Raw genomic sequence first — 10,832 nt, 5'->3', positions numbered from 1 at the left:
TGCATGCGTGGGTTTTCTCCTGGTTTCCTCCCACAGTCCAAAAACAGGTTAATTGGCTTCTCCAAATTGCCCCTAGGTGTGAGTGTGTGTGCGTGGTTGTTTGTCCTGTGTGTCTCTGTGTTGCCCTGCGACAGACTGGCGACCTGTCCAGGGTGACCCCGCCTCTCGCCCAGTACACTAGCTGAAGATAGGCACCAGCAACCCTCCCGATCCCACTAAGGGACAAGGGCGCAAGAAAATGGATGGATGGATATAGAATTCTTCCATTAACTTAAGTTCAGGAGTAGGGACACACCCAACCACACCTCCAATTTTCCAAGCAGCCTATTTATACTCTGCTCACCCATTCTCTTTGTTACGTTTCATCAACCCCACCCTCTCTTGTCCTTTACCTCCTTTACCTCACCCCACTTCAATCCATCAAATCTTCCCCTTTCATTTCCTTTATCCCATCATCCTCATCCCCATTTTCCTTCCCTACATTGCCATAACCATGTTTTACTCCTTTTTGCCGCAGGTTACGTCTGAGAAACCCGCAGGGTCCTGAAGAACCTGAGGTAGGTGGGCTTGGGAAAATAAGCAGAACAAATTTTCCTGAAGACCATACCCCCCATGCTGAGTCTTCATCTCCCTAGACCTCCAGCATTATCCTCAGATTCAAGCTCATTCATCCCTCCATTCCTTTCCTGCAATAAATCTTTAAACTTACACCTTTGTGGCGTGGTCCTTGCTAGTGAACTCAGGCAATTCCAGGGGAGGAACATGAGCCCCTGCACCTTTTATTCTTGATGCCCCAAGTGCACTTTTTCAAATTTTTTTTAATCTGAGGCCTGCTTGTAACCCTCAACAATGGTATTTTGCTAAATATAACAATTTACCTAAATTAATTATTCTGTGAACCAGTTGTTCACATGTTTATGTGCCATGGATTGGACACAGACACACAAATGTTCATGTTGGAAACACATTTTCTGACATTGCAAAAGTGATGGGAGCTTTATTTGTGTTTTTGTGTTAACATCTGTGGTTGCTTACAACAGAGCTTCACATTTATGATAGACAAGTGTTTGCATGAAGAAAATCTGAATTTGAAAAACAATTGTTAAAAAAAAAAAAAAAGTCATCAATGAAAAAATACCAGACATGCAGAGATTCTTAATCTGGACTCGGTGAATCTTTGAAACCAGTAAAATGTTGCAAGAAAGGGAGAAGGAATCGATCTGATAATCCACCAGTCAGCTTGGAAGGATCACCCAGTTAGGTGTCAGAGTGCAGTCTGCGGCCCTCCTGGTCCCAACAGGGAGATGCAGCAAAAACACAGACAGAATGGATGGTTATGTTAAAGTACCTTTTCAATATAACAACCTTTAAGCAGGCAATTAGTGTAAAGGCACATTCTGATTATAAATGTCATGTATTGGCTGAAAGGCAGTCAATCAAGATTAAATAAAGGTTTGAAAACATCGGTCTGTGTGCAAATAATTAGTCAATTAAGTTACTAAAGTAAATGAACTTTTTATTCAAATTCTACTTTATTTAATATGACTGCAGTGAACTGAACATGCAGCTATCTACTCATAAGGAACAATAACATATGGTACCTAAAGACGATCATACTGCAAAAAAAAAAAAAAAAGATCTTTTCTATAATTCACAATATCTTATCAAAGTCAAATCACTGTAAAATACTTGGTGCTAGTCCTGGTTGAAGCAGTTGTCCAACATAATTTAATGGGACAAAAAAACGTATAAAGGTCGAATAAGGACAAGAAAATAAATTTTACTTCAAAATATTGAAGTCATTTTCATTTGGTCCAGCTCTTTTTAAATGCGTTCATTTTAATTTTCCTCTCTAGCAGCTCTGGTAGTTGATCCCATCCATGCATGTGTTTCATGCACAATGCACACTTCATGCCTCATCAGTATGAATACTTTTTGGCATGATTTAACTTTCTGTCAACCCTGTGTGATTAACTGAAGGAACTTCTGTGTTTTAACTTCTTCCTGTGTATGTGCTGATGTTCTGTGGATGAAGATAGATGCTCTCTGAGCATGTCTAGACTTCTGTAATCTCAAACTCATGTAGCTAAACTGTTTCAGGATGTTCGTTGACATCCTAAAGGAACGTCTGTTCACTGTTTGCAGATGAGGCTCTAGCAGAAGGCTAGGTTACATTTGATGTTCAAGAAAACCTAAATGTTAGAACAGTGTTTCTCAACCTTTTTTGGCCCAGCGCCCCCCCCCCCGCCCCCCCAGTCTTTATCCAGGTCCCTCACCGCCCCCCACCAAAGAATTTGTAGGCTACTTTGCACTGACTATTATTTTATCATTAATATTACTATCACTATTGTAGATGTTTTGATTTTTATGCTTCTTTCTGTATTTATCATCAAAAATAATTTCCCAGAGAACAAAAAAGCCATGGGAATAGAAATTATTTTCACAGGCGTCTATGAAAAATGCATTGAACATTCAAGTTAAAATTGGTAGGTCTAACAGCAGCCAGTCAGAGTGGAAAAATATTCTTATTCTTTGCCATTTTCTAGTTGTTAAATATTGCACAAAATAACCAGATAAAAGATGTAAAACATGCCAGTTTAAACTTTGAACTATTTGCAAAATGACTGAGTTCTGCAACATTAAAACATGGATAGAACTGTAACTACATTAATCGTAGCTCTTCGTCTCTTCAGTGTTTCTGTCGGTATCTGGTGGTGCAGCTCTGTGCTGCCTTCAGGAGAATGGGACATCAGAGTATTATCCATAAAATTTCACCCACATGGCATTTATTGTGCAAACAAGAGCTTTCAGTGGAAAAACAAAAGTTCCAGGTCCTTTTAATGCCATACAAATATGAGACAGAAACATGGATAATATCTTTATATAGACTATTGATTTATAGATTAATAGTTTTACTGGACAGAAATTAAAAAGAACAAATCTGGTTCTTAATCAAATCCTAATGAGTCAAATTGAAAGTGTCACGGAGTCATCAGCCTCATAACACTAACACTGACATGAAAAATAATATTGAAGAAATAAATATATCAAATCTAATTACAAACATAAATAAGTGATAAGTTATTTACTGTTATGGTCTGTAAAATATATTTATTCTCAGTACTAGATATGGTCTCAACAAACCCATGACACTTCAACAATATTATTTTACCTTTTATCTGGAAATAGTTTGTTTATTCTTGCCATACAGTCTTCTGTATTAATTATTGCTCAAAAGGTCTTGCCATACCAGTTTATTCCTCTGTATTTACTTTAGTTTCTTAGTTTATTCTTGCATTTTGTTCTTCGTTCTTTTCTATTTAGTTTCCTTTGATTAATATTATCCTCTCTTGGTTTATTGCTATGTCCACTTAAGTTTTTTTCTTGTTGCTACATTTATTTTATATTTTATTGATGCTCACCACCAGTAATTTTCACTCATCACCTGCTGCGCCACCTAATTGTCATGTGTTTCACATCATGTGTTGATTTTTCACTGATTCTCTGTTTTTATGCCATAATTCACATCTAGTTTGTCGCTCCGTTTTATGTCCCGCTTCTCCTGTTTTAGAGTTTTGCGCCATGTGCGCGTCTTTTTTTTTTTTAACCCCCTAAGGTGCAGGGAGGTCGGGAAGCGTATTGATGGGGAAAAGGCAGACTGACATAAACCTTTTAAAACAACGGAAACAATTTATGCATTCTGATTATTGAAATTTAAAAGTGCTGCGGTACCGTTGTTCAATCACCCCCATTTCATACCGGACCACTTACAGCACCGTGTTAACACTATAAAATGAACACTCTCTATCATGGTATCATCCATGGATGGATTTCTTTATTTCTTTATTTAAATAGGTTCATTTTTCAGAGGGATACACAGTGAGGGTATCGTGATTTTAGCTACCAGTTAGCAGGAGAACGGAGCTGCGCCAAGAAGCTAACAGAAGCTACAAACACTGAATAGTAGAAGAGCTGCCATCGATACAGTTGCAGCCAAGCATGTTTTAATGTTACACAATACAGTTTTACCAAGTTGCTCAAAGTCTAAACTGGCATTGTTGTGCATTTAAGGTGTAAACTTTACCTTTGACTAAACGCCCCCCAAAGGAATCTCAGCGCCCCCCTTTTGTAAAAATGTCCACCAGCGCCCCCTGCCGTCCTCTGAATGCCCCCTGGGGGGCGGTACCGCCCACGTTAAGAACCGCTATGTTAGATCATGGCACAGGCCAAATCTTGTTTTTTATGTCCTGATAAATAAAACCTCTTTCCGATAATATTGTATTTCTATCCCCTCTAAACCTCTTGGATTGCCTCTCCGGCAGCGGTTACCAGGACGTTCATCCACTGGGAATCTGTGTAGATGTAGAGAGATCTTCTGTCCGTCCGCAGCACCATCACGTTCTCCCCCCGCAGCCGCCTCATCTCTTTCTCTCCGTCTGCGACAAACACCTGCAGAGATAAAGATGGGATGAATATTTATCCTAAAAAGAGGGGAGAAATCAAGATACCTGAGACAAGAAGAAGTTCACAGAATTTGTCAAGATCTCAAACAGCTGAGGCCTGAATGTCAGGATGCATATCTAAGGCCCCCTGCTGGAAGCATGCCGCCTCCATTTATCAGACCTCAGGTTGATGTGTTGATTGTTGGAACCACATTGTTCAGTCAGTGGAAGTGGGTGAGTTTACTGACCGTCAGGACGTTGTCCAATGGTCTCTGTGAACTTTGACCCTGTGGGCAGCTGCAGGGGGCTGAGGGTCCTCTGCTGCCGGAGTCTCCCTGCAGGCCTGGCAGGATGTACACTGGAACAACACGAGCTGCTTCACTCATCCAGGACCAGAGCCCCTAACTTCTTATCAGATATCTCAGTGTTTTGTTCTCGTGCTTCAAATCAACAATAAAACTGCAGGGATATGGATCTAACTACAGAGGTAAACATCAGAGTTTGAAAAGTTTCTAAGGCTCACAGGTCCATTTATCTCTCTTGTTTATCAAGAAGGAGCAGGCAGGTCTGACTCCTGTCTGCTGAAATTGGCAACTGCACAGAAAACTTGTACAGGACTCCAACTACAGCTGCGTTATTCTTTTCACCATGCGCCCCATTTCTACTGTTACCCTGGGCAACTGCCAATATATGAAACCACTGGTCTCAACATCCATGATTACACATGGAAAGGTCATAATGACTTTATAAAGTCCAGGTACATGTAACGACCTTTCAGTAGGCCTTAAACCTACTTTTCATTGAGCCCACATTTCTGTATTAAAAATAATTTGTTTTAGTGTAATACGCTAATGGGTTTTCATTAAATGTAAGCAGAAAAATCAACATTAACAGAAATTAAGACTTGAAAACATCAGACTGTGTGGAATTAATCTACATAATGAGTTATACTTGGTGAATGGAGTGAAATGAATCATATTTTTAACTATTTTATATAGATTTTGTTTCCTTCCATACAGACCTTGTCCAGGTAGACCAGGCTCTCCATGTAAACCAGGCAGTCCTGCTGCACCGGGGTGTCCCTGTTCCCCAGCCAGTCCAATAGAACCTTTCAAGCCCTGCACACAACTACTGACTTACTGACTCAGACCTTCCACTTCACAGTTATGCACTACTTTGTGTTGTTCTACCACAATCAGTGAGAAAACATGAACACTTGCAGTATGCATGCAGTACATCTATGTGCACCTACCATCTTTCCTCTGGCTCCTGGCTCTCCTCTTGTTCCCACCTCCCCCATCAGACCTCTGTCCCCCTTCTGACCCGGGTGTCCCTGAGACAGGACATGCATTCTGTCACAGCCTCTCCGTCATGCAGCTTTTTTATTCACCTAACACTCATCAGTCAGAGTTTCACCTGCTCTCCGGCCGTCCCAGGGATGCCACGCTTGCCCTGCGGACACACATATACACACCAGATCCGAGTGTGTTTCGTTCAGCATTGAGTGGAGGAAAAAGATCTGACTTCCTAACCTTCTCTCCTGTGGGGCCTCTGTGTCCTTTGAGACCCTTATCACCCTGATAATGAGAGAGAAAAGACAGGAGATGAGAGACAAGCAGCTCAGAGAGGGTTGGCAGGAAAAGGAAGGAGAAGATGTTCCTCACCCTGAGTCCTGGATGACCTTTACTGCCCTGTAACAACACAAACTCACTTAGGTCCATTCTGTGGTCCACTTGTGCTAAATTCATAAACCCCAACAGGGCTGGCCCAAGCCTTTTTGGGGCCCCAACCAGATTTGAATTTGTCCCTTCGCCATACAAACATGTCAAAACCAGATATGTCATCATTCCTAGGCTACACCATACCAGCAATTATTAGCTTACACTGCAAAACCTAAATCGTACCAAATATTTTTGTTTATTTCTACTGCAAATATCTTAGTACAAATGAAATAAGACAAAACTAGCTAACAAGTACATTTTAACAAGATATAGCATCTTGTTTTAAGTCAATAAATCCTTAATATTGATGGAAACATATTTGTTCCACTGGCAGATTATTTCACTTATAACATGAAAAAAAAATTTCTTGTTATAAGTGAAATAATCTGCAAGCAGAACTAGAACATTTTAATCAATATTAAGGAATTATTGATTTAAAACAAGCTCCTATATCTTGCTGAAAAGTTACGGTACTTATAAATTTGTTTTATATAAATGATATAAATATCATTTATTTTTAACTTGGAACAGAAAGTGTAGGTGGTGTAAAATGTGTAATCTATCGCTACAAAATAAAATCAGATGGTACTCTTGGCCCCCCCCTGGTGGTGTTGTTCTACATATTGTGGAGACATGTGTTTTTAATTTTTTTTTAAATAGTTGAGACATTTTTTCCATGCATCGGTAAAACGTAAGATCAATTAAAGTTTTGTTGCACCTTTATCATCCCAGGAGTCCCGATGTCTCCGTACAGACCCCTCCAGCCTCTCTCACCTTTCTCCCCCTGCGGGACACAGTGACCCCCATCAGCTCCAGGCTTTCAAAGGTCAATGCCTTTACCACCATTTATATCATATTTGCTTCAAAAGTTTCTGTGAACTCTCTTTTTTCCCCAGCATGATTAATACTTTCACGACCTGTTGTATACAATATTTGACATGTATTTTGCCTTCTATTGGATTATAACTGCACTTCAGTACAGCGCATTATGGTGCAGCGTTTTGTTTTTGCTGTTCTTTGTTTTTTTGCCTTTTCAAAATGTCTGCTCTCATGAGATTGATCAAAATTTATAATAATAATAATATCTGGATTGTTTTTCATTTTCACTGAAAGCCTGAGAAGTAGACGGTTTAATAAAGAAAGTAAACAGGGTGCCGCAGTTCTTTAGGCTGTAACAGGTGCAGTCACTGCATGTGGGTCAGGCCGAGCCGATCGGGTTGGATATTTTAGCATGTGACAACATAAATGGAGGTTTTGCTGGGATCTTTCAAATGACAGTGTTGACTGGCTAAACAGACCTTAGATTCTTTTAGTATCCTTTTCAATTGTTGGTCATTATCTTAACAACATAAACATATGTTGGGACATACTGTATGTCCCTGACTTGTGTAGATTTTCAAATGCTATAAACTGCCTTTTACCTTCTGGCCTGGTTTTCCCAGAGGACCTTGTGGTCCTGGCTCTCCTTTTGGACCCGTCACACCAGGTTTACCCTAAAACAAACAGAATTAAGGAGCTATTGCTTTAAATCTATAACATAAAAAAAACAGATACAATTTGTTGAGTTCTGTACCTTTGCTCCTCGCAGCCCTCTGCAGCCCTTTAAACATAAAACATCATAAAGCGCTCTGTAATGTTTCAAAAAAATATGTTTTCTATGCCACTGTTCTGGGTGGCCTCAGCAACGATTAGCATATAAAATAAAAAAGATCTTTCCCACCTTTTCTCCTGTGGGTCCTGTGACGTGTTCTGTCATGTCGACCTGAAGGCATGAGGACAACGGGCTCAGCATCGCCGGATGATTTTTTTTCAGTTTGCAACCCAACGACATTATAGAAGCGGAAACTGCAGAACTAAATGTACTGCAGAGCATGTTTTTTAACTGGTGTGTGAGCTGAAGGCCTCCTTACCATCAGCTCTGCTTTGTGTTTGATTGGAGGAAACATAGGAGGAGGAAGAGGAGGCAGGATGAAGACTTCACATTTCCGAGCCGGCCATCTGCTGCCTCTACTCACTGGAAACCCTGTATGTACACAAGAAACATAAACACGTGAAATACTAATAGAACATTAGCGACACCGAGAAAGACTTGTAGTCCATGTGAGGCCAAATATCGGTTTAACATGTAAGTGTCGGACGATCACCGACCTCCCAAAACTAAAGAGGTCTGGGCCGACTTATCAGTGAGCCCTTACTGGAGGAGTTCTGGGATTTTGCTGACTAAACAACGATGAGATGAGGTTCTGGGGACAGTGTTCACTTTTCACTTACGGGACGTTAAAGAGGAAGCTGCATGTGGGAGGCCTGAAAGTAATGCAGTCCATCCCAGAAGCAGCATCGTCAGCATCTCTTCTCTTCATGAAGCAGCAACCAGACGACCACCACTTCAGAAATGAACCTTTGAAAATAAAAACTCTCTTGAGACGTTTCTGGGTTGTTACAACACAAACAATTCTGCCTGTGACTCCACACGTTAGCTTCGTTTGCAGCAGTGATTTCACCACTTCCACAGGTTAAGAGTGTTATCAATCAGGTCATTTCAGGTTATAGTTTCAGTATCATGACATCAATTTGTAAAACTGACTAATGAAAATAGATCAGCAGAATTATAGCCACTAGCCAGGAGGCTCATTATGCTTACAATGGAAGGAAGCTTTTGGTTGTTGAGTATAACTTATAAGGTATTCAGAGTAGAATCAGAAATGAAAAAAATGAATAGAAGGACTCCTTTCACTGGAAATACGAGGCTGAGCCCAATGCCTGAAAAACCGACTAAACCCAGAATCCAGCCTCCGACAAACTTTCAACATGACAAACTGGAGTCAGGCTAAAGTCGAGTCCATCAACTAATAGATCTCCCTTAAAGAACATTGAGATAATCCAGCATCAATTCATCCGTTTCTTTTTGCGTTCTGCTCTGTCTTCCTAAACAGAAACGTAATAATCTGAATAATTGAGCAGATTCAACAGAAATATATAAAAATATCCATTTCATTAAGAAAGTTAAGCTGTAAGCTAACAGCTGGTCATAAACCTTCACTCATCCCGTTTCTTGTGTTCCTCATCTGCTCAGTATGTTGCAGTGGTTGTGGTGTGTAACACTGAGTAAGAGTTGAAAATGGTTAAAAGTATCTCAGACAGTGTGTATGGGAGCGTTTTTCCCCACAGCTGAGCTCCGTTCACACTAAAGACGATCTCAGGAGGATGTAAAAGTTGCACCACTCTGCCTGCAATAATTCATCCCCTGCAGCCCTTTCCGTACAACGCTCCTCTACGGCCAAAGATGTCTTCAGAGCAAAAAAAGCCACACACACTAGGAAAAAAATGCTAGAAAAACCTCAATCATCCAAAGTGGTTAAGGAATTCAATCTGACACACTTTAAAGACTTTATAAAGAAAACTCTTTCCACCGAATGATCAATCAGAGGTTAACATGAGGGCATCCACCCTGACAAACTCTTATTCTAGCAGGTTCCCATGCACCGCTCACTGCATACTGTGTCTTACCGTGTCGTTGAATCCTCTGGGACCTCGTCCTGCAGAGCTGGAGCACAATCTGCTAAGCTTGCACGCCTGAATCCGGCTCATCTCAATAAAGCGTGGAAACGCAGCACAGCCACTGGCAGAGCTCAGCAAAAATAATCAGATAATTACTTAAACACCGAGCCAAAGAGGAGCTTGCTCATCAAAGCTCAGAGCAGGGAGAAGTCACTGGCATCTGCTGTTAGCTGTTATATGTCAGCCTGTCACTGCTGCAGCCAGCAGATTTACTACAGCAGGATGGCAGGAAAACAAACAAAAACACAAACCCTTTCACTTGTCAGGTTAGAGACAGACTATTTGGGCTTTTCCAGATCTAAAAAACAGGAAACACATCAGAGGTACAACAATGTCCCATATTACAGTGTTATTACAATGAAAGTAAAGCGAGAAGCAGTGAGATGAAACTCCATGATTCAGTAGGTCTTCCTCTCATCAGTCAGCAGCAGTTCAGAGCCTGTCCTGCTGTTCACTGTGTGGCCGAGGCATTTAAACCAGCTTCAGGTCCGGACTTCTTCACGTCACAGCATCTGAGCGAAGAACGCTTTCACTTTGGCATGGTGATGGAAGAACAAGAGCAGAGCTGATGGCAGTGTGGAGGCACGGCTGTTACAGCGACACCGTGTGCCGTTATTAGACATGATGTTCTTTAGAGGATTTTTATTACTGATCAATCAATTCTGAATGTTAGTAAACCTGATATTTCATGAAATTGGAGCTTTTGGCTCTTTTAGGAGAATATCTGTTAGTGTGAAGATTTATTGTGCAGGACAAATGGCAAATGTTTCCATCTCACTTGTTTGTTTTCAGCTGCTAAACTGAGGATACAAAATCAAATCAAAATTTACAACTAAACCTGACATTTTGAAAACATCGTGTTATAATACAGACTCTTAATGGCAGAGAATCTGTCCGTTTCCTGAGCTGATGGTGGAAGCAGCAGCAGCCTCCCAGAGCTCAGCTCCTTCACCGTAAATCTGGTTTCAGAAGGATCTGCGAGTCTTTAACGTAGTCAGGTGAGGTGAGGTGAGGAAGGGGCCGCGCCGTCACATTTTTAGCTTCACTGAAAAGCCCTGCAATGCAGTGCTTGGATGCATGCGATGGCGCTCTGCCTGCATGAACTGGCACC

The 10,832-nt window shown here is 41.0% G+C and overlaps 1 protein-coding gene across 2 annotated transcripts; it reads right to left on the bottom strand.

Moving 5' to 3' along the window:
* Positions 1–977: 977 nt before the first annotated feature.
* Positions 978–10,415, bottom strand: LOC103481977 (uncharacterized). Of its 2 annotated transcripts, none has more exons than XM_008437843.3 (15): positions 9,671–10,415; positions 8,435–8,561; positions 8,074–8,186; positions 7,884–7,925; positions 7,737–7,763; positions 7,585–7,656; positions 6,882–6,947; positions 6,107–6,133; positions 5,975–6,019; positions 5,859–5,894; positions 5,695–5,775; positions 5,464–5,570; positions 4,691–4,800; positions 4,330–4,449; positions 978–1,287 (listed from the first exon to the last, which is right to left on the bottom strand). In XM_008437843.3, the coding sequence occupies exons 2-15, from the start codon at positions 8,508–8,510 to the stop codon at positions 1,265–1,267; spliced, it is 945 nt and encodes a 314-aa protein (XP_008436065.1). In that variant the 5' UTR covers positions 8,511–8,561; positions 9,671–10,415; the 3' UTR covers positions 978–1,264. The 2 variants fall into 2 exon arrangements, with proteins under 2 accessions (XP_008436065.1, XP_008436074.1); XM_008437852.3 differs by having other exon boundaries at positions 5,464–5,560; positions 9,671–10,410.
* Positions 10,416–10,832: the final 417 nt, after the last annotated feature.

Source organism: Poecilia reticulata, chromosome 2 (assembly GCF_904066995.2).
Source record: "Poecilia reticulata chromosome 2, P_reticulata-male-v2, whole genome shotgun sequence".
Lineage (NCBI taxonomy): Eukaryota > Metazoa > Chordata > Actinopteri > Cyprinodontiformes > Poeciliidae > Poecilia > Poecilia reticulata.
Note: the sequence above shows the minus strand (reverse complement) of the source record. Positions and strands in the feature narration are given on the sequence as shown.